A 23,787-nucleotide genomic window follows, 5' to 3' on the forward strand; every position below is an offset into this window, starting at 1 on the left:
AGGTGGACTGTGATAGTGTATCAAAATCATTGCTACCGGAATAATCAGTTCCTAATTTTATTCTGGAACTTGTTATCTTCGTGTTACATAATTAATGTAACATGTGTCTAGCGTGTTACGTCCCTCAATAAGGGTTCGTTTGTCCATCCTTTAATAGCATTTTCTGTTTAACAATTCGTAGTGTTTGTACTTGTTTTTCTAGTGTTTTTATATTTCTTATTACGCAATACATATGATAAAAATGATATTATTTATTATCTTACTTATCCCATTATTTATTATATACTTGTGACCGAATTTCTGTACAAATTTGTTAAAAATTGGGGAAAATAATTGAATCGAAAGCAAGCCAAAAAAATAAAAACTAATTATTATATTCAATTATATATTTTTTCTGGTATGAACTTATTTACCAGTTCGAAGTTTTATTGGGCCCGCGGATATACCAAGTAACAGTTCGAAAAATTTTTTAATGACGCTCAAATCCAGGAACAATTTGCATTTTACCATTAATTTATGGCTATGTAATATTTTATCTAATGTGTTGTAACAAAACTTTATGATTCGCATAAAAGTAAAAACATGTTCAGATAATTATTACTTGTATAAAACATTTGGAATATAGTTTTTTTAAATACGTCAACGAAGATAGCTAAATACTCTGATAAATAAAGTAATGGTGATAAATCACGTTTAGATTAGTATCCATTAAATATGTTTTTCCTCTTTCCGTGTTGCAAATAATAAACATTCTTAATGCATCCATAATACTATTGTTCAAAGCAAAAAGCATTTATTCATTGTATTTGTGAAATAAATTTTTATTTTATCAACTTTGTATGGTCTATATTTAACTTAATTTTGTTGTTTTATAAATAGTAGAAATCGTTTAAGGTTTAAGTAAGATACTAAATTAAGTTTAAAACAGCTTCTCCTGAAACTCTTTCCTTTGAAAAGTGGAAAAGAAGTTTTTTATTAGTAATTTTCTGATTCCCTGGTTCTTTATCTAGAAGAATGATAGATTGTAAGGATGATAAAACGATTGATACATAGCTTTCTTTTATAATCGAGATGTATTATAATTCATGTTGCATAGCAGACGTACATATACATATACCAGATGTTAAATCTTTCTTGATTTGTTAAATGTAGTCGGACATAAATTATTTATACAAAAAATGCTTTATACCGTTTGTCTGTAAAGTTGGAAATGTGAATTGTGACATACATTGATGGATATAAATAAATTCGTAGCAGCGACGTTTCATACAAAAATACAATTGTATATACTTCTCTTTAAATCAATTTGCAATATGTCACGACGTATGTCGAGACATTATTCACTTAAATAAATATCGCAGAAGCAAAAGAACCGATATGACGAAACGAATATGTTGATTCAACGCAAAATATGCACCACTAGCAGCACTTAATATAATAGTGTAAGAAATCCTTTCCCGGCATTTAAACGTATAAAGATTTACAAAAACTTCTTAACAGTATTTTATATCAGCTGCTATTCAACTTGTACATGAGATCATGTTTTATTCTTCCAGGAAGAAATATTGCCCTGCTTTCTTTTGTTCCAAATCCTGTTAACAATCAAATAGTACGTGTTTGAGAAAATACTCGTTGCTTCAATGAGAATTAAATAATTATAAATATAAGGTAACACATACTTTTACAGACTGATTCTTGTTAATTCTTGGTCTAAAATTGTTCGGATCTCTTCTGAATGTAATACCTAAAAGTTCTAGGAATCTATTCATTCCGTTTAATAGAGATTGTGGACTATGGGCTGTAGTTGATAGAGACGGAGTACCAGAGAACACAATTACACGATCAGCCAAGTACGTTGCCATAATAAAGTCGTGTTCTACTACGAACCCCGTTTTCTTTGCATGCAGAATAAACCTAAAACAATTACATATCTTAATAACGTTCTTATATAATAATTTATTACAACAAGCCTATACAATTGGAGCTCGAGCGTTAAGAAACCAGAGCTCACTTTGCATTCTGCGATGGGACAGTACATATGAAAAATTCACAGCAAAACTTCTCATGGAAGCAGACAGTCTGGGGATGAAACGTAATGAAATCCAGTGAATGAAAATATGTACATATTGCGCAAAGCTGACAAGTTGGCTAGATAATTAGTCTATCTTCTTTAACATAATTATAGAAGCAGAGCAATATTACAGAATTTCAAAGCATCACAGGTGAAATATCCAACTTTTCAGTTCTACGCAATAATTGCATCCACAAGCGTTCTAAATTAATCAAATGTATCGTACATTTGCAGACTTGCACCGGTTATCTCTCCGCTGATTTAATTTTAGGTAAGTTTCAAAACGACTTGACCAGTCGCACAAATCTATATTATAACTGTGAATACAAATAACCATTATTTTTAATTACCGTTTTATTACTTTGGCTGCAACTAAACGTTGCTCGGAATCCAAATAAGCGGAAGGCTCGTCGATCAAGTAAACATCGGCAGGCTTTCCAAGGCATAAAGCCAGAGCCACTCGTTGTAATTCACCTCCAGAAAGATTCTGCACTTCCTGGTCCATAATATCATCTATTTTCAGTGGCTTCATAACATCCGTTACGAATTGAGGATGAACATAAGCATCCCTAATTTTTTCGTGTAATAACTGTCGCACAATTCCTTGAGATTTAGGGCTAATTTTCTGTGGTTTATAGCTAATATGTAATTGCGGGATACTTCCTACAAAAAATAAAATATTTACATGCAATCAACATTTGCTTTTGCTATTTCCATTTCCTCTATAGTCTCACGTGTAACGATTAGTGTACTTAAAATATACTTAGATTAAATGAATCGAACTTTATACGTACCCGATCCATCATCAGGTGGTAGATTGCCAGCCAACATTCTAATAAACGTTGTTTTCCCTGTTCCGTTTTCACCGAGTAACACAAGAATCTCTGAATCAGTAAACTGACCCTTCTCAACGTGCAATTGAAAGGAACCCATTGTTTTCGTCATCGCAGGATACTCGTAGTGATTCATACGTTTAACTTCTTCCTCGGTTGCACTCTCTGCTACTTTAAATACAAGAGATTCCTCGCGGAATCTCAAATTTTCCGTTGGTACAAAACCGTCGAGGAAAATATTTATACCTTCCCTAACTGAGAAGGGCATAGTAACAACACCATATGCTCCAGGAACACCGTACAAACAACAAATAAAATCGGACAAATAGTCTAAAACTGACAAATCATGTTCCACTACTATTATAAACCTGTAAAATTTTAATAATATTATAAGTTATGTGTATAATATAGTAAATTAAATTACATTATTCCAATTCCTAATACCACTTACTTGTCAGGATGAATGAGAGATCGAATTGTTACAGCTGCATTAAGACGTTGCTTTACATCTAAATATGAAGATGGCTCATCGAACATAAAAATATCTCCATTCTGAATGCATACCATAGCACATGCAAAACGTTGCAGTTCCCCACCAGAAAGTGCATCAATACCTCTGTCACGTATATGCATTAAGTCTGCAAGAATTCGATAATTTAAGTAATAAAAGTAATTAAACATTTAGTATCGTTTATTTAAAAAAAAAATATATCTTTTAAATATAAATTTTCAACACCAATATAAGCTTACCCAACATTTTACAAATTTCTAATTGATTTTTACACTCATCCTTCTTGTCCAAAAGCTGCTGTACAGTGCCTTTTACAGCTTTAGGGATTTGATCTACATACTGAGGTTTAATAAGAGCTTTTAAATCATCTTCCAATATTTTTGTAAAATAATTTTGCAATTCGCTACCTCTAAAATGACTTAAAATTTCGGTCCAATCTGGTGGGTCCTGGATTCATTAAATTAATGATTAGTCCACAGATTTGGAGAATGGATAAACAAATTATATTAATTGTATTCTATAAGCAACATGTGCAACTGTACATACTGAAAATCGACCCAAATTAGGCTTCTGCTTGCCTGCCAAAATTTTAAGGGCAGTTGATTTACCAATACCATTAGTACCAACTAAACCTAATACTTCTCCTGGACGTGGAATAGGTAGTCTATGCAATTTAAATGAATTCTTTGAGTAACGATGCGTAGTTTCTTTTTCTAAATTACTAGGAAGATTAATGATAGATATCGCCTCAAATGGACATTTCTGGAAATAAAAAATAAAAGAATAGTATTTTTTTAAATAGTTCATTGTTACTAGTATGTATCTAGCTTGTGCAAAGCATAACTCTTTCTAACTAAAGCACATAGGTTTGTAAATAATTTATGTAAAAAGTCTGAATTCTCCGCAGAAATTTTATGTCATACCTTGACACAAATACCACATCCGATACATAGTTCTTCGGATATCGACGCTATCTTACTATTTGGAGTGACTTCTATACAAAGTTTACCCATCCGCACTACTGGACAAGACCTTTTGCACTCTTGTCTGCACCGTTTTGGTTTACATTTATCGGAATTAACAATAGCTATACGAGTTAACCGATCGGTTTCCTCCATTGACTTTTTTGGTGGCATGATGGCAAGATGTTCACCTGCCTGAAAACAATCCAAAAAAAGAAAAAGAATTAAACCCAACAACATAAAACATTTGCAGATATCAAATTTTAAACAAAATTAATATTTCAATGTCAGACATACTAAATGCAGCAAATAAAAATACGTACAGTTTCGTACAGTTATAATTATCATTTAACTTTTATTCTACTCTAAAATATAATATCAAATAATTTCAGATTATATAACTTTTCCTTCTTTTAATAAAAATGAATTAACTGAATAATTAAACCGTATAAAACATAATTCAACATATGTTCTACAGGTATCTCAACAAAAACGACTAGTCGGTTCTTTAACTAAGGTATTAAATAAAAGACGTGAAATTAATATAAAACAAATATATGCAGAAAATTCAATATATTTACAGATCTGTTCAAAATGTATAATACAGGAGAATACAATGCTTGAATTTATCACGAGTTTCTAACCTCGTGCAATGAATAGCGAAATGTGCTAACAGAGGATTGGAATTTTATAAATATACCGCGTAATTAATGAAAGTAATTTTATGTGAAATATCTTATGTCACCGCCTCGTGATACTCGATACACTCATATACAAATATGTATATACCTGTCAAAACTAAAAACGTGGAGGAAACTCCTTTACAACCTCTTCGAAGGAGTTTCCACACTTGCACACCACCATATGCTCCGACTATGATCATAGAATACCTAACAATACAGTACGCGTACTCGATGTAAAATACAACTGCTTTTATAAATAGCGCAAGCTTTTATTTTAATGGTCAGTATTCAAGTATAACTGGTCAGTATTTACGAGCAGTGCGGTCAGTGTGCTTGAATGGAACGTAATTATTTTTGACTTACAATCAGTCTATAATGAAACGAGTTTAATACTGTATTCTTTCTCCTTTATATTGTCCGTTTATTAATTTAAGTAATCCAATCTCAATTTGTCGTTTAAAATAACCTAACCTAAAATGTCCCTAGAAAATACGGACCAAAAGTTGACGAAATACTGACTGTTTTAATTATTGCCAATAATATATGATTATTATGATTTGGTTATAAAACCGTTGTAAGTAATTATTGATATTTAAGTAAATCAATATTTTCGATTGCTTGAATATTTGTGTATTAAGTTTGGAATTGATCTCCAAGAAATCAGTTTACAAAGTATCTGTAAGGTATAATATTTATATTTATATTGTACAGTTGTTAACGATCTATATTATATTTCGATTTGAAATGATTATATTTTGATTGTAGTATATATTTAAAAAGAATACAAAAAGTTCCATATATTACGAAGTGAATAGAACGAAATTATATTGTAAATTTGATTTTTCGGGTGTTTCCAAAAATCATTTGTGATGTACGCCACCTAGCTTGGTATATCGCACCTCTCATGAAGCATTATAAAGATTCGTTCTGAAGTTTTAAGCATTGTAGAAATTACTTGCATCTCCTAAATTTGTAGTAAGTATTATCTTAAATTGATGTTCACTTTAGTTTATAGAGACGCCAATTCCTTGTTCCCTTAACGTAACGTTAATATACGCGAATAAAGATTAGCTTAACCATATTTGCTTTTAAAACAGGTGTCAAATGACAGTTCTTCGATTTACCCTTTATTTATGCAATTCTTCAATTAATAATACCGTTCGATTAATCTAACGAAGATTAGTGTGCCGTAATAAACCATAATACTTACAACCGTTTGTCATGTTCCAAGATTTTTCTGTTTATATGTAACAATTTTTGAGACATGTATTATAAAAAAATGGCGGTTTCGCGTAAACATTTCCTTTTTTTTACAAAATCTTTAACTCTTTTTCTCAGAGTAAATCATTATCTTCGTTATTAAATATTCGTGTGAAAATTCTGTGACTATCCTTGATATAATTTCAACCCTTTACAATTTAAGTTCAAGTAATGTTTGAATTAACACCACTTAACATTTGTTAAGACACAATTTTCAGAATATATTACCTTAATATCCTTCTTAAGGTGTGTGTGTCTAGATGTTAACTATTAGTTATTAGAAAATAATTACTTCTACGTTTTTCACATTATTGTGTTAAATGTATTAAAATATAGTTTTTATTTGTATTTCATATGTAGCCTTTACATTGGGTGGAATGGAGCGAAGTATCCATGAAATGTTAAAAGATGCTCCATCTTTAAATGACAGTGACGGCGCGGTTCATAGCGGAACTCCTCCACCTCATGTTCCAAACAATTGTACTAATGATAATCAACCTAGACCGGCCACAATAAATTTAACATTAAATAATCCTACATCTCAAATGTGTAAGTAATTCCTGTGCTATTTCAATGTAACAAAGTTATGAAAAGTGATCAATTTTAATGATGAAAATGTACCCTTATATGCAATAGCTATAACAGTATCTCCAAATACACCTATTCAAAATGGTGATACACAAACAATGCGCACAGCTCAGAGTAAAATCGAGAGTATTAAGAATTGGAGTATTTCCACGTACAAGTGTACAAGACAATTAATGTACGAAAAACTTGGGAAAACATCGCGTACAGTGGATTCAGGTAAAAATGCTGTAGAGCAAAATTGTTAGTTGTAGATATTAATCATAATATATACCTTTATACAATAACCTTCGCATTTATAGAACTTGAAACACAGATTGAATTACTAAGAGACACTCAAAGAAAATATTGTAATGTTTTACGATTATCTAGAGCATTAGCTTCTCATTTTCATCATGTTGTTCAGACGCAACACGCTTTAGGAGAAGCATTTTCTGAATTGGCACAAAAATCACCAGAGTTACAAGAGGAGTTTCTATATAATTCAGAAACTCAGAGAAACTTGACTAAAAATGGTGAAACTTTACTAGGGGCCTTAAACTTTTTTGTTTCTTCAGTAAACACACTTTGCAACAAAACTATTGAAGACACATTATTTACAGTACGTCAGTATGAAACAGCAAGGTAATTTCTTAATCTTACAATATTTGGGCCTTAAGTAACCAAACTTGTTTTTCACAAAATCATTTTTAAATTATGTCATTGTTGCAAGAGATGCATATTTCATTTGATAAAAATTGCAAATGTAAATGCTTGAATAGTTTCATTGCTTGTTTGCTTACAGAATAGAATACGATGCCTACAGAACAGATCTTGAAGCGTTAGCTCAAGTAACAAAAAATGATAGCAGTAATGCAGCAAGGTTAGAAGCAGCTCAAGCTAATTATGAAGAACATAAACAAAACTTTGAAAAACTAAGATCAGATGTTTCGATTAAGCTTAAATTTTTGGATGAGAATAGGGTATGTTTATTTTACATTATGTGTTATTTATTTTACTTAATTGTTTTACTTATTTGATTATATATAAATTGAAGAAGTATCATAGAAAACTTCTTAATATTCTAATTACAGATCAAAGTAATGCATAAACAATTATTACTGTTTCACAATGCAGTATCCGCTTATTTTTCTGGAAATCAAACTGCATTGGAAGCAACATTGAAACAATTTAATATAAAAGTTAAATCGCCGAATTCATCTTTACCGTCGTGGCTTGAACAGTAGTTACGTTAGAAGAAATAAATCCAAATTGTGTGTGAAACATGAATTATACAAACGCATTCGTCCATACGAATTTCTCTTTAAATACAAAGGAAATGACATGGTAGAACAACTTTCCGAAAAACTCTTAAAAACGTATTAAAGGACACTGCTATAAAATTTCAATCATTTCTGTGGCAAGAATGGATTATGATGTAAAAACGGATTGAAATTTTTCTCACTTATGCTTTGAACATTGGCCAGTATGCGGGTGGTATAGTATATATCAGTGAGTCTTAGTTATATAACTAATAATTGTATGCAACAGTTAATGGGCAAAAATATGTCTGTTGAAGGATTTGGTGAAGGTTCTCTTTATTCGATAGCAACGCTTACTATCACTTACAAAACTTTAAAAAGGCAATAGATATTTAATTTTTATATCTGACTACTTAAAAAAGTTCTAATGTAAATACATAAACTATATCATGGTATATACTGAGCTTTCGATTTTACAGTATGTATAAATCAGTATTGATTGGTTAGTTATATTACATTTTGCACCAATTTAGAGAATACATTTTGTCTTTCCTAATAGTTAAATTTAATGAAGTAAAACAAGTTGACGAAGTAGATAATTTTGGTACTTCTCATTCCATTTTATATAGCAAAAATGTATTTCTTATTTACATTTTTTATTCACTTAAATTTAATTTAACAAAAAATAAGAGTTCTCTCTATAAAAATTCCATATACTTTCGACGTGAGGATATTAAAAACAGATTCTGCCAAATTTTAAGAGTATACAAGTATCGGTGAATGACTAGTCATTGAAATGAAAAGAAAAGTATTTAATAAACATAGGACCAATGATCACGTGTTTCTTACCTATAAAACATTTTTTATTTTTATTTATAAACACGTTTAAAACATAATATCTCAGTTAATATAATTCGAGAATTAAAACATAAATCAAAAGCTACAAAAACAATACATAATGTGTATGTAACTGACAGTGAAACAAAATGAAATGTGCTACTTTTAAACATACGTTAATCTCCTGAGAGATATGCTCAATTTAGTATAAGAAATAAATTATAACTTTCGGCTAAATGAGTCATTTCGCATTATAATTAGGAAACAGTTTTTCAATCAATGTTTACTAAACAATTTTTTATATTTTAATAAGTATTGTATACTTTTAAAATTTGATACTATCATTTTTAAATATCCGATACATTAAATTTTGAGTTTGTTGTAAAATTTCCTTAGTATTCATACTTAAACATGGACTTTATTTATAATTTTTCTGTATCTATTAGATTTTACACTAAAATCAATAATTTTTGAAAAGAGAAAATATCTCATACTTAAAATTAGCCTAAACTTATTTTTATACTAGCAACACTTTTTTGTGCAATCAATATTGACAAGGTTGCTTGTAATCGTGTTTACTTAATTTTGTTACTTTCTTTAACAAAATTATTTGTATAATTAATATATTTACATACTGTTACGATGAACATTTAAATCCGTACAGAATAAGTTATTTTTTATTGCATAATATCGTATAAAAAACAAGAGATAATGCATAATTATAAAATTTAATCTTTAAAATATTTTCACGTATTTGTAAACATAAAGAAACTTGTTTTGCTTTTTACTAATACGATCGTATTGTTTCATTAAACACAATCATTTTTGATTGAAGATATCTATATTTAAACAAAAGAAAAATATTTAACTGTTGCAAGACAGATTTAAACTAGTCATTTTTTAAAGTGAATATTTAAAAATCAAATGAATTGAAATTATATGACTTTATATACTTTCGTATAGGTACATTGACATTATTTATGTGTACAGGGTGTCTAAAAGATCGTAATGCAACCGACCGATGATTGTACATGCAAAAACAAGACAAGGAGTGAATGATACAATCGTTAGAAGATTATCCTATATTTAAAAAAATTCGGAAATGTAGAGTAACATTTTTTCAATGAGGCAACAATAAATATTATTTTTTTTCTTCTTCAATTTATTTTTGCATGTAAAATCATCACCTGGACTGTACTACGATTTTTAGGCACCCTGTATATATTTAATTTTCAAGCAGCCATACATATTGTGTATATTGAGACATTACAAATCATTACGCTTCATAAATAGAAAATTTTTAGTATAGTTATAATAAATGTATGTACATTGTCATTATTGTTTGTTGCTTGTGCTCATAGTTTACACCGACATTGATAGTAATTTAAGGTAGAAAAATGAATCTATATTAATATTATAACATCATCAATGCATTTTATCATACGTTTTAAAACAACCCTTCCAATGTGATCATGACACAAATTTTCAGAGGCATATATATATATATATAATATGTATGAGTGAATTGTATATTGAATATACAGTTTACTATGCTATTCAAATTTTTGCAGATTCTTATTGTCAATCTGCATTTATGTTTAGAATAATGATATGATAAAGCAACAATTATATACAGTACATGACATAAAAATAATAACTATTGTTTTTTAAGGCAAGTCATATAGAGACTTAATACATTACATTCTGAAGAATGTTACTTTTTTTTAACATTTTACTATGATCTTACAAAAAGTATGTTTTGTTTTTTTGCAACATTTTTGTTAAAGAATGTTAAGATAAAAACAAATGCTGTAATGAAATACAGTTAAAATCTTATATTTATTAATTAGAAATAAGGCCAAGGATAACTTGAAATATGCAGTTGAAGCACATTTTAATTTATGAAACGTATAGTAGCTAACTATATTATGTTCCTAATCATGACGTTAATGTGTGTATATTCTGTGTATACAAACTCCATATAATAAATGAATGCTTATATATCTTGCTTTTTACAGAGTTCTTATTAATTAAGAACATATAAAAATTAAGAAAAAAATGTAATCGATAGAACAAAGAATACTGGTGCAAATAACAATAAATAAAATATGTTTTATATGTTTTTAAATATACTTTAGTTTAAAAAAAATATTTTACAGTTTATTGTACAAGAATGTAACTTCTGAAAATGTTTTACACCTAAACGGTGTACAAAATGAACTAAGTAGTGTTTTGAGGATTTTGTTCATTTTTTGCTGCTTCTAAGGTTGCTTGAGCCTTTTGAAATTCTTCCATTTTTTTACGAACAATAACAGGCTGCACTTCCATAAATATTTCCATTATTTTGTGATTAGCATTAATCTGTTTGCCCGAACACTTTTCTACACATTCAGCCTGTGGCAAATTAAAAAATGTACCTTATAGTAAAAACAAAGTTTCACATCTCACAGCATATAAATATCTTTATTTTCAATGGTCATGATAATTAAATACACATTAAGCAAAATAATTCATATATTTTCATTGAAACAAATTGCGAAAACACACCTCATCAGTAGAAACATCCCTTGACAGAAATGTACTCACACACGTTTTAAAGCATGATTCTGACATTTGATTGAACAGAAGTTGAAAATCTTTTATCTGTAAAAAGAAAATTAACATTACTGCATGAAATTGTGATTTTATCGTTATTCCTATATATGGGTATCATGTACAATAGAGGTTATGAGTAAGCGATGGATTAGCAAACATAACATATTAATAGTTCAGTACATTTCTAATAATTGAGGCATCCATATTTCAATTGTATATACTAAGTTTTAATTTAAATTAGAAATTAAAAATATTTCAATGTTTGCCGGTTCTACTTGCGTCCAAGTTGTGTCACGTTGGCCTGCCTTTTTGAATTAGTTAAATTCGTAACAAACCTCAGTATCGACCACTGGTACATTTTAATCGACCTTGTGTTACGAATTTAAAGAACAAATAACTTAGATCATTTTAGCTGAAAATTAATGAGGCAACAATATAATTACAACTTTGAACAAATTACGTTTGATTACAAAACTTGATTAACAATAATTTATTACTGCGTGTAATATCACGTATTATCGAAGGTACAATCAATCTTATTTCATAATTTTTTCATATACATATCAATTAACAAAATATCTGCAACATATATTACACGTTATTGCTAATTACTATAATATTATTTATTATGAAAATACATATATTATCGAATGTAACGTACAAAAAACGCCATCGATGAAACACCGATTTATTATACAATTTATACAAAGCATTTGTACAATAATAATTACAGCAGCAAAGTACCTAGAAACATTTCAAATTCATGGAGAAGAAAGTAAATATCAGCGCATTTTATTTAATAATTTCGTACATATAAATGTATTTGAATAAAAGAAAAGAGGGATAATTCGGCTGTATCGGTAAAGTGAAAGAGCGCGCTTTCATCGGCTCGATTCGGGCAGGCTCGGGTCCGATCGGATCGAACCGCTCGTGATTGGTCGGTGGTTTCGGGGACAACGAAACGTCAATCAGTCGGCGTTGAGGGCAAGGGGCAGCGAGTTCGATTCGAAGCGGCGGAAACGGAAGGTTTGTCGGTGCGTGTCGCCGGTGAATGAAACGGGCTAATTGTTACGTGTGATGGCCGCGTGCTATAGCGAGCAGGCATCATCCAGCTCGGAGAACGTAACGAAAAGAACGTCAACTGCGGGCGCCGCGAAACCGGTCTGTTGGCAGCATAAACTGTTCGGTAAACACCTGTCGCAGTGCAGTCAGCTTAATCAGCGGGACACAAAACCGTGCGATGAAAGTGGTATGCTCGTCGACGAGGACGGCCGGCCGACTTGTGAGGTGATCGGTGTGTATTTTAGTTTCATGAACCCCAGTACTGCCTGCGATGACTTTACGCATCAGCTGCTCGACTTGTACACGAATGTCAACTCGTCGACGTCGCACGCGGAGAATGACCGGGACGCGGAGAGTACCAGCCGAGGAGTAGAAAGGAGGAAAAAGTTCGAGGTCGTGCACGTGGTTCTTTGGTACGACGCAGCCGACGTCCTCGACTTTGAAGAGAAATTTCGTGCATACGTTTCCGACTTACCTTGGCTGACCGTGCCGAACTTAGATTACACGAGAAACGTAAGTAACGCTGGTTTTATTCACTCATTCACACGGTAACGGTATAGTTACCACTTGGAATAGTATTTAGCGTAATCTCGTTACTCTTTCTTATCTTTATTGAACTATAATTTGTTAACTTTTAACGTACATTAGTACCTCTTAACAAATTACGCTAAAGTTCATATTTTATCGTAAATATATAGTCACGTTATTGGTAAGATTTATTAGTAAAGATACGAGTAAGTTCATTGATTAACCATCGTAAAAATGGGACAGTTTTTCCAAGGCTTTTAAAAAGAGAGACGAGCGGATACGGTTTCGTTAAAAGCCTTTCATACTGTAATATTTGCCGTTCGATACGTTTCCGCTTTGCCGATCGTTCCAGCTCGATGACTTTTTTACATCCATCGAGATCACGACAGGCTGAACAATTGCACTCGAGGTCTCCTCTTCGTCTCCCTTTTTCTGCTTCAAGCCGATGTCACCGACTCTTCATCGTTCCGATCGCCGCAGCCGCGCGCACCAGTTTCAATTAAATTCAATCAAATAATTAGACTCGCGTTTTTAAGCCGGATAACAGTCGTCGCGTTCGCGGGAACAGTCATTCGTATAATTTGCGAGCCCTCAAAAATTACAAAACCGTATCCCTGTTAATTTCAAATCGTTCGTGATGTATAATCTCGACGAATCTCTCGTGTAGACCCGGCGTGCGGCGTCCGCGAAGCTTCAACCCGAGACCGTTTCCACGACCTTTCACGGCTTGCAGCCAGTTTTACGGTCAGACAGGCTATCGTCAATTGAGACGTGCGTATCATTTGAAATTTGTACACACATGTCTGTTATAAAGTTACACATGTAAACATAGGGGGAGAAGGAGGCGGGGGGGAGGGAGGGAGGGCACACATGCCGTTATGCAGAAGGACCGCGCGCGCACCGCCTTTTTTATTTCCAACGGGTGTTTTAACCCCTCGCCAGACGTGCTATTTAGGGTCCGATTTTATTTGCACCGACACACCAGGCAGAGTCGACTTTCTCTAACTAAAAATCATTCGTTATATTTTCCAGAAAACGATTCGCTCCTCCTTTCCCTCGTTCTATGCGTGTCTTTACATGGAATCAATTTTGTTTTTTAATCGACACTCGCACGATTCGTTTTTACGCAAGCGTAGTTTAGTCTTTTCTTTTTTTGTAATATAAAAGTCAAACTTTTCTCCGTCAAAAAGTTCTATGTAGCCACTGCTGTTATTTTAATTAATTTGGTGAATGGATTAAAAGGAGAGAGTAATATAGGAGAAATTTAATAAATCCCTGGAAGATATTTTAATTCTGTATATAGGCGTGCGTAGAAATGAATAAGTGAATACGCGCGAATCGAGACGAGAATGTTATTTGTAGCGATTAAAAGCAGACGGCAGGACTGCTTCGTGCATTGATCTTTTCATCACCCTCGCACCTCGATGACGCACATATCTCTTGTCTCGAAAGTTTGAGTGACTCCACGTTACATTACAGTATTTGCACACGCGTAGCGGACATTCGGTTTCCCTTCCACGCGTTTTTTTTTATGGAAGTTAACGAGCTTCCAGCGTATCGCACCGGAGTAACGAATTAATAGGAGCGAAGAGAAAGAAGAAAGGAGCGAAAAATGAAAAAGAAAGCGTGTGACGCGTCGTTTTTTTCTATCGAGGTTCGAGATATCGATTTGTGGACACAGAACGGCAACGGAGAAGGTTGAAAACTTCTATGTAACACGATTGTTTTGTTGGTGTTTATTGGTTCTGTTACAGATTAGCAGAATGTAAATGTAGGAGACGATCGGAGGTCATTATTCCCTGTCTTTTTTTCCACGATCATTAGTCAAACTACTCGAGTCGTTGGTGTTTGCGACGCATATACGTACGCCGAACAGTCTGATTCCTAAGTAAATGTAACGATAAGCGTCCTGCGCAATTAGCGTCAAGTAGCCTCGTGATTCTTCCTCGCTCGTTATTCCGCCTATCTGCCCGATCCACGTTGGGAATCATCCCCTTGAAATCGTAGCTTCTTTGTGTACCGTTCCATTCATTTAACAACGAGAAGAGCAACTTTGATTTATGGAACATTGCGAGAAAGAACCAGTCAAATTCTCCCTCTCTCGTTTCCCGTCTTCCTTACCCTCGTTCAATGTCTCTTTAGCTCGTATTGAAAGTAAACAAAGAAGCCTGAGAACTGTCCTTTTCTTTTTTTCGTTGCACCGCGGGGAACTGCAAATAAATAGCGCGACCCTACGAGCGAATTCTTAATTCGATTCGTCTTCATTGGACTCGAGAGAATGGTATTTGTTAAAAGTTATACTGTAATGAATGAAATGAATTTAATGAATGAGAAAGATTAACGTAATTGGGAGAGATTGTGCTTTTAAGAGCAGCAGCTATCGCACTGTTACCATGCATCGTTAATACGGTCCGTATTGACCTCTGGCGGCAGCTGGAGCTGGTATTATATTACATGGTTTCTTAAGGAAGAAGAGGAGGACAGGGGACTGTCCGGTTTACTTGAGAGAACTGAACGGTTACCGGCGTAAAGCACGCGAACGCCAGGGTTAGGATGTCCAGTTGCTTGGACGGGTCGGCTGGTTAATAGAGGCGTGCTGCTCATCGTTTGTACGGCGTAAACCGTTTCATAAAGGTGCACGCGTTTGCCTTCGAAGCCGGGGAAACGCTCGAGAGAAAGAGTCAAGCCGAGCAGCCTCCCTATTCGGGGTGGCCGACCCATATCTTCCGCAAATAGCCTTCTCATTCGACCGGCGAGATCAAGAAAGCGACGGAAGGTAGCGGACGAGGAGTGAGGAGGATATATATTTACGTTTGTGCATGCATCGGAAGTAGAGAGTGAATCGGTGGCGATGCAGGTCCCTTCCCACGCGAAAACGACTGAAACAGAAAGGAGAGGAAAAAAGGAACGGGAGAAACGTTGGAATCTAGATAGACTTTGATGTAGTCCGTACACAGAGTGGCCCGTGCACGGTGCACTTTCACCCCCCACCATCTTACCACCCACTTCCCGCCTACCCGACTTCCCCCTACCGCTCCTGTCTGCTCTTTAGCTGGCATATCGTGTAGATTATATACGACCTACTCGGTAGTGGTCAAAGGAAGAGCGAAATACGTGCGAATCGGCCGAATAAAAGTATTTCAGCGCCTAGGACTCGAAAACTCGCGTGAAACCCTACGAATGCTTTGACGCCGCACGCGGCCGACAGTATCGCGCGGATAAAGCTGGTAGAAAGTTGCGGGAGGAAAAAATTAAATGTTCCTCGACGGTTTACGCGAACGTTAAGATCTCTACTGATGTTTTCACTCCGTTTAATTCGCCCCGTTAAATCGTAAGTAGAATCTTAATCCCGAAGTTTTTCTTCGTTTAAATCTTGTTACTTCCTTCTTTTTAGTCGTTTCTAGATATCTCGATGGCTACGCGAACTTTGAAGCGCTCCCATTGTCGCTTGGTAACCCTTCCAAGATCGATCTTTAGCAGGATGCGAGCTGTTCTTTCATGTTCTGCAACATTTTCAAGGCGTACACAAACGTGCGGTCGTTTGCGTGTAATTGAAAGCGCGGTAGCTTTAAGACGCTGCTGGGGTTGACCAATGGAAACACAGTGGTCGCGTCAGTCTCGGTCGGACGAGAAATGTCGGGAGACCGCGGTATCTATATGCTTCAGGGGTGCCCAACTTCAAAGCCAGAAAGCATACCATCAACCATGCATTAAATCGATTAATAATGTTCTTCGAGATTATAATGTACCAGTAATTCAAGTCACGTTTAGTTCAGTGTATTTAACACAAGAGAATGTAAAAGGTATACGATTCTGCAAAGAACTGTAACCAGCAATTTAAAAGATGGAAAGTGGCCTTAGAGTAGAAAACGGTTTTTCGATATATTGAGCTTTTTCTTATATTGGTATAATATAAAATAGAATAAAAAAAAAAGAGAAAAAAGACCTCTCTGTTATTAAGTATAGTAGCTACGTTTATGACGTCGAGTCACGCTTCAACGCGATGAACTGGGCTCGTTTCCATGATATATATCGCACATATATTTTCATGTAATAAGGTATAACAGTTTCATACTAGAATTTAAGCATTTCCATACGTTTTAATGTTCTTCGAACGAATTCAAACGAAACGAATTCAAAATCATATTTAACTGTCCAATTAGTTTTCTGTACCATGAATAATGATACAGTATACTCATACGATATAACATATATATGTCCATTTAAGTAAACCGTTTAACGAAGCTTTTCCGCAAAATTTCCCAGAGCAAAGCCAAGCGTTGTGCACCTCTGTTACGAAGGAGGCGATTGAACACGCGCGAACGAGTCAACAGTGATCTCATCCCTTCCCCTCCATCGCTCGTCTTCTATCCGATGTCACGGTATGGCAAGGGGTTCCCCTCGCAGAAGAGGAACTACAAGCAGCAGAGTGTCTGACGGAAAATGAAGAGCAGAGAATGTCACTTCATAAATTATCCCGTTGCAAAACCAAGGAACAATACATCGCTTTCCGTCATCCATTGCGAGACAATGAACGGCCGAAAGGAAGAAAAGGAAAAACTCCGTGGAACGCAGCAATATCGATCCCCTCCTCTAAACCGTGAAACATCCAATATTCGACGCGTGGTCGTCGCAGAAATTCTTTGTCGGAATCGTATCAGAAAAATTCGATAGTACACGGACTAATCGGTGGTAAAAGCTCGAAGCGGAATAGCGGTGGGTATCGCACGGAACATTTTTCGTACCGATAGAAGCCGCGCCGGCTGCGATAGAGGGAGAAAGATGATCGTCGGGGGTAAGCGGGCGATGGAGCAAGGACGACACGGGGAACGAACAAGCAGGAGCCGATGGAAGTGGCGCGGTGGTAGGGGACATACAGACCACCGGGGGAAATAACGATAGCACCGTCGAGCGAGCGGTAGCAACGCCAAGGGAGGACGTACGCGTTATCGACCGCTCGAGACGGAGACGGCGAACGAGCGTTGCATACGCGCGGACCTCTACGGACGAACGGGAGCGAGGGAGCGCGCGTAGGGAATATACGAAGGGACGAGGTAATGTCTCCCCGTGGAGGGTCGCGATAACGTGCAGCGTCGCACGTTCGGCTACCTAGAGGAGACCCTTCTTGCCTTATCCCGACGCTCACCCCTTCTGTGTTCGACTGCGACGCGTCGCACCAGAATTTTTGCCTGTATTATTATGTACGTGTACGCGTGGGCACTGTATCTTGATTTCGAGCCGATCGGAGGGGAGAGCCGCGGAAATTGGCGCCGCGTTTCAAGCGAGAAAGTTCGCGTCAGGTGGAGGGGAAGGAAAGCAGTCGAGCTGGCGAAATTTTCACGGGCGAATCGATTTGTTTTGAGCGACGGAGCTCGCGACAGGTGTCGGCTGCGAAGATTTATCGAAATCTTTCGGGGTCTTTTGTACGCTGATGGGGACGTCGGTTTCTCTTCCGCGAAAGCTTGAACCGCGCGACAGTTATTCGATTCTGTGGATTGATTCTTCGTTTGAGATGAAACACTCGAACGCCCGTACACGAATAGAATAATTTTCTTGTCGTTACCTCGATCGTTAGAAAGAGAACACAATCGTAGTCACCGTATTTTCTTCTTTCAAATTGTAATTGTTAGAATCCGTGTAAAGCATATTGGAATATAGAGAGTGTAAATTGCAATAATTTTGAGGCGCGAATGGTATAACGCGTCGTACGGATGAATTATTCGCCGTTGGAAAATTTCAAACAATAGAAAACGCCATTTCGATTCTTAGGCTCTTCTTCATTATCTGCTCTGATATGAAATGCTCCTCCCGCAATACGTCCATTGTGCTTCGATCTTCTCCAATCCTTTTGTTCTCTTGTAATCAGACAGCTTAACGGGAATCGGTATTCACTGCCAACAAACACTATAGTCGATCATTTTCCCGAGAGGGATGCTTCACGGTACGATCCGCAAAAATCGCTAATGCACGCTTAATGGCCTCCAAAATTGATTTGCCGTTAGGAACTGAATAATGGTTCGATTCGTATAGAACATTATTCGGTGGGATAGTGGTTCTTGGTTTCAGCTTTGATTATTACCGTACTAGACATATAAGTATGTGATAATAAATCCTTTAAGCTATCTGATGTTGCTTCGCGTGTACTATTCGCATGTAACAATATCCATTTATTTTATTTACTTTATATTATTTAATAGATGCGCTTAGAATATACATTGCATATCATAGTAGACGATATTGCCCTTAAATACAAAATTATAGACAAACATTTTGAGTAACGCTCGTACGAGTTCTTTAAGCGAAATAATAACATGAAAAGTACGCAAAAAAGAAGAAATAATATATTTTAACAGAAAATAATATGCTAGATAGAATCTTCAGAAAGAAGGTAAACAGAATCTAAGGAATCCCTCGCAATAAGAGAATCTCAGAGCTGAATGAAATAATTGAAATTCCTACATAAACCGGATAACAGCATCCTACTCCACTGGCAACCAGCGTCCCCATTATAAGAAGTTCATTTCAAACCACGGGAAATTCGTAACAGAAAAACAAGCGAAGAAAAGAACCGTCGCCCCGGGTTATTCCAGAATTCACGAAAGAATTTCCGAGATGTCTGCCACCCCCGGGGACTGCCATTTTCTTTTATCTCCGCCGGGACAGAAGCTTCTCGTTTCCTTATCGTCTCTGTTTTCACGGTTGCGGCCACTGTAATCGCGCAGACTGTTGGAAGAGATGACGATCCTTATTATCGACGGACCACGTTCACTGTTATGGCCTCACCAAAATAGAGAGAGGCAACTTTTACCTTGAAATAGACAGGAGGAGAATAAATTACCGATACTTCCTCTAGTTCGGATATGGCGTTGAAAGGGTTGACTCCTTATCTGGTAAGAAACGGAAACCTAGCCTTGTCAGGGTTATCCGAGTACATATGTGCTACTCTCGTGTACAAGGTGATTCACCCTAACACGGCAGGTTGAAGTTACTCGTGAACCGTTTAACGTTACGAAGCAGAAGTTATTTTTCGCGGAACACTGACGTTCCTACGGAACACAGCTTGCTGTATAGTAATTAAAATTCGTCGAGTCAGATGAATCACCCTGTACTCGCGTCCATCTCTCCTTATCTCTTCCGGCCTGGAGAACTTTCGGCCAGTTTCAGCAATCGCGCTCCCAAGCCTTTCCTCTTTCCTTCCATTCCCCGCTCTTACATTCTCTTCTTTTTCTACCTCTTGTAGCACTGTAATCATGCGACTGGAGACAGGAGGGATAGCACTCATTGTCAGCAGACATTACGCTCCCCTGTAGACACTCGTTGCGCCCTTTTTCGCCGTGCTTGAATTTCGTTGCGTGCTGGGAAGGATAACGGAAGAGACAAGAGGCGCGGGGCTGTACGTGTTTGGAATTTGTCGGGCGCGTTCGTGCACGCACGCTGCTCCGTTCGCTTTATCGCCGCGTATTCCTCTCACGCCTCCTGAAATTGATGGGGTTCGATCTTTCTCTCTCTCTCTTTCTTCGCCTTCTTCACCCTTTTCCTTCTGCGTCCTCTTTTTGCAGCCAATACTAGCGTGGAACGCGGGCTGAATTCGAAACCGCGGTTCACGCGTCGAGAGGCGAAGTTCCGCAAAATCGTGTAACGCGAAATGTCTATGGGTATTGCCTCTCGGCATCTATGGATGTAAGTTTGGATGATTGAATGTAAAGGCAGACCCTTTGGTGGACATTTCCTCCTTTTTTCTTGTTTTATGCTATTCAGGAAACATTTTCAAAATATACTCGAGCTCTGTTAAAGTATAAATTACCGCTTACGTAACATCAACGCAATTTTCAAGGGGATATTTTGCCCTTCGTGTTTAAATTTAACCAGAAGGAAGAGTACGCTACATTAAATTTCAATGCCTCTTGTATATGATAAAGTTACCGAGGCGGATGACTCCGTAATTGCTTAATCAAGCAATTTGCTTTGTCTCAACTTTGTTCTCACTTTAATAAGCATCCTCCGTTGCATACAAAATGTACTTATTCTGCGGAAAAATAACAACAATTTATAAATATTTAAATGGATGCTTGTCGACAAAAATTGAGCCATTCAAATGTTTCCGTACAAGTCGATATTTAATTAAATGCTACCAGCAGGTATCGTTTAAAGCGCGAGGAAGCTGTAGCTTCTTCTATCGAGAAACGATAATGGATATTTCAAGTATATTAAATAATTTCGAAGCAGTTACTTCACTTACTAGCTTCTATTACCGAACATAATATACACACGCACGTACACATCGAATGTATACTTTAAGATTTGATTAAAACAAGTTTCGTCTCATCGAAGTACAATTCTTTTCGTACGCAAATGTACGTAATACTCGAGCGTTGATACACATAATCGGTGGTTCGCTCTCGCTTTCATACTTTGATCAGTAGCCAAGCGACAGAGATTATTGCATCTCGTCGGATATAAATCCCTTTACGACTCGAATCAAAGGACTGGTTGGTCCTACCGGCGAATATTTATGAAGGAGTTTTAAGGATCCCACGGTCGACTGATTGAAATATTCTTACAGGCGATCAAGTGTACCTTTCATATTTTTTCTTTTTTTTTTCTCTTTTTTTTGTTACAGATCAGACTGGCTCAGAGGTATTGTATAAAGATTGGTGTGCCGAGTTTGGTTTTATTGGACGGGTCTAACGGCTCGGTGATAACCAGAGGAGGCGCAGAGCGAATCGTAAGCGATCCTAGCGGTGCTGAATTTCCTTGGAAACCAGCTCATCCGAAGGCTGCCCTCGAAGATGGACCCTTATTGCCATGCGGGGCACGGGATAGCAACGAACCCATGCTGCACGAAGAATTGCGCCATTGCTTTAAGGGTGTTTACTTCAGCGCACATTGGGTACATACGTATTTATTATGTATGGATTGATTCGTAGCCCAGGTAACTCTGCGCGTGGCTACGTTTAGGGCTGCTATGCCAACGCTGATGGCTCTAAATTCTCACAGCATACACGTGTATGGATTTTGTAATGCTTGATTTTTAAATTGCAAAGTGTTTTCTTAACACGTAGCTTAAAGAGTTTTGTACAATATTATATGTGTATGTTTTTATGATTTACTTAACTTATAGTTTTGTATTTTTATGTTTAGTGTCCACCTTGTAAAGCGTTTACTCCATTACTCGTGGACACCTATCAGCGAATTCGGGAGAGAGGCCATGACTTCGAGGTGATCTTTGTGAGTTCAGATATGTAAGTTATTGAAGAAAATTGAATTTCTGTTTGAGCAGTTTCAAATGATATGTACATTGAGGATACTTCAAACAAGTTAATTGCAAGGATAGATGTTTATCGAAGCATCGTTTTTTTCCTGTTGCAAGGAGTGAAGAATCGTATAACGTTTACATTGAAACGATGCCTTGGTTGAGGATACCTTTTAGTCAGGAAGAGAGACGACGAAAATTAGAGAGAGCCCTCGACGTACAAGCAATACCTACTTTAGCGATACTTGATCCTCGAGATAACATTATAACGTTGGATGGTCGAGGTGAGTTAATAGAGGATCCTGAGGGACTGGTAAGTGAAGATTTCCTGGCTCAATTTTGATTACTTGCTCGTTTTCCCGTCTTTTGTGACGTATTCCCTCCTGTTCTCGTTACACAGAATTTTCCATGGACCAGCCGTTTGGTTAACATTTTGACTGAAAAATATGCTACTTCCTTGCACGATGCTCCAGCGGTTATCCTTTTCGTCGGTAAGCACATTTTGTTACGTTTAAACTATGCATTACCATTTCGTTCTTATCGTACTAATTTACAGAAGGTGACGACTGCGAGATTCAGTTTGCGGAGAGCGTGTTAACGCCAGCAGCACAGGCGTACAGAAAAGATAGACCCGATTATGATCCAAATTTTGATGATCCACATGATATTTTACATTTTTATATAGCGTTAGATGTAAGTATTGATTTAACGTGAACGTCATGGACAATTGTTCGCAATCTAAAGGATATTTTGTCGTTATTCTTGCCGCAGTGTCAAACATCGGATATTCTACGGGAATTTATCGGGTTAGACGACGCTGTGCCACTTTTAACAGCGATTGATATACCTCGAGGGATATACGTGGTAATGGAGGATGGTGCCGAAATAACTGTAGATTCTGTGCAACAATTTGTCGACGGGTTTCGTAACGACAAATTGCCTATAAGAAAAACAGCCGCGGTGCACAAAACGGGTAAAACCGATCAGACTTCTGCTTGAATTTTTTAAGAGTCAACCGGCGATATTTTATACGAAATTATCGAGAACTGTGTGGAGAAAGGAGCAGTTAGGTTTACAAGTGATCATTATACAACCACAAAATACAGAAACCCCGATCCTCTCTTCTCAAATCCTGTCTCTGTGATACCATTGCTCCTTTCGTAGGAAGGATCTCGCGCGATACGGCACTTGTATTCGCACACCCCTTTGTGGAAATAACCAAAAGACATGTATTATATATCATAGTCAATAAAAACTGAGCGAATTGTATTTTTAAGTGTACACATGCACATATTGATATTTAATATATTACTTAATAAACGCCAAATATGCATGAACACGTCGAACGTTTTTGAGTAACTGACAA

General features: G+C 36.1%; 4 protein-coding genes across 5 annotated transcripts in view; 2 read left to right on the top strand and 2 right to left on the bottom strand.

The window, feature by feature from the left end:
• Window positions 1–1,054: 1,054 nt before the first annotated feature.
• Pix (ATP-binding cassette sub-family E member 1 pix) lies at window positions 1,055–5,304 on the bottom strand. The gene is made up of 9 exons (XM_076898978.1): window positions 5,167–5,304; window positions 4,339–4,572; window positions 3,962–4,177; window positions 3,655–3,862; window positions 3,356–3,542; window positions 2,866–3,272; window positions 2,422–2,734; window positions 1,680–1,914; window positions 1,055–1,592 (listed from the first exon to the last, which is right to left on the bottom strand). The coding sequence occupies exons 2-9, from the start codon at window positions 4,549–4,551 to the stop codon at window positions 1,545–1,547; spliced, it is 1,827 nt and encodes a 608-aa protein (XP_076755093.1). The 5' UTR covers window positions 4,552–4,572; window positions 5,167–5,304; the 3' UTR covers window positions 1,055–1,544.
• A 606-nt stretch (window positions 5,305–5,910) lies between these two features.
• Arfip (ADP ribosylation factor interacting protein arfaptin) overlaps window positions 5,911–23,787 on the top strand; it is a 122,163-nt gene continuing 104,286 nt past the window's right edge. Inside the window, exons 1-6 of the mRNA XM_076899492.1 lie at window positions 5,911–6,035; window positions 6,681–6,869; window positions 6,957–7,124; window positions 7,208–7,529; window positions 7,690–7,867; window positions 7,979–10,010. Coding sequence (XP_076755607.1) covers window positions 6,698–6,869; window positions 6,957–7,124; window positions 7,208–7,529; window positions 7,690–7,867; window positions 7,979–8,131 — 993 coding nt within the window. The 5' untranslated portion in view covers window positions 5,911–6,035; window positions 6,681–6,697 and the 3' untranslated portion in view covers window positions 8,132–10,010. The remainder of the gene's footprint in view (window positions 6,036–6,680; window positions 6,870–6,956; window positions 7,125–7,207; window positions 7,530–7,689; window positions 7,868–7,978; window positions 10,011–23,787) is intronic.
• LOC143426020 (mitochondrial import inner membrane translocase subunit Tim10 B) lies at window positions 11,118–11,879 on the bottom strand. Its single transcript, XM_076899126.1, has 3 exons — window positions 11,759–11,879; window positions 11,531–11,626; window positions 11,118–11,377 (listed from the first exon to the last, which is right to left on the bottom strand). Exons 1-3 carry the CDS (start codon window positions 11,780–11,782, stop codon window positions 11,204–11,206), a joined length of 294 nt encoding a protein of 97 aa, XP_076755241.1. The 5' UTR covers window positions 11,783–11,879; the 3' UTR covers window positions 11,118–11,203.
• On the top strand, window positions 12,523–23,758 carry LOC143426458 (nucleoredoxin). Of its 2 annotated transcripts, XM_076899933.1 has the most exons (8): window positions 12,687–12,827; window positions 12,886–13,153; window positions 21,789–22,058; window positions 22,310–22,410; window positions 22,539–22,734; window positions 22,822–22,912; window positions 22,978–23,114; window positions 23,193–23,758. In XM_076899933.1, exons 2-8 carry the CDS (start codon window positions 12,890–12,892, stop codon window positions 23,418–23,420), a joined length of 1,287 nt encoding a protein of 428 aa, XP_076756048.1. In that variant the 5' UTR covers window positions 12,687–12,827; window positions 12,886–12,889; the 3' UTR covers window positions 23,421–23,758. The 2 variants fall into 2 exon arrangements, with proteins under 2 accessions (XP_076756047.1, XP_076756048.1); XM_076899932.1 differs by having other exon boundaries at window positions 12,523–13,153.

This window comes from Xylocopa sonorina, chromosome 8 (assembly GCF_050948175.1).
Source record: "Xylocopa sonorina isolate GNS202 chromosome 8, iyXylSono1_principal, whole genome shotgun sequence".
In the NCBI taxonomy this organism is placed as follows: domain Eukaryota; kingdom Metazoa; phylum Arthropoda; class Insecta; order Hymenoptera; family Apidae; genus Xylocopa; species Xylocopa sonorina.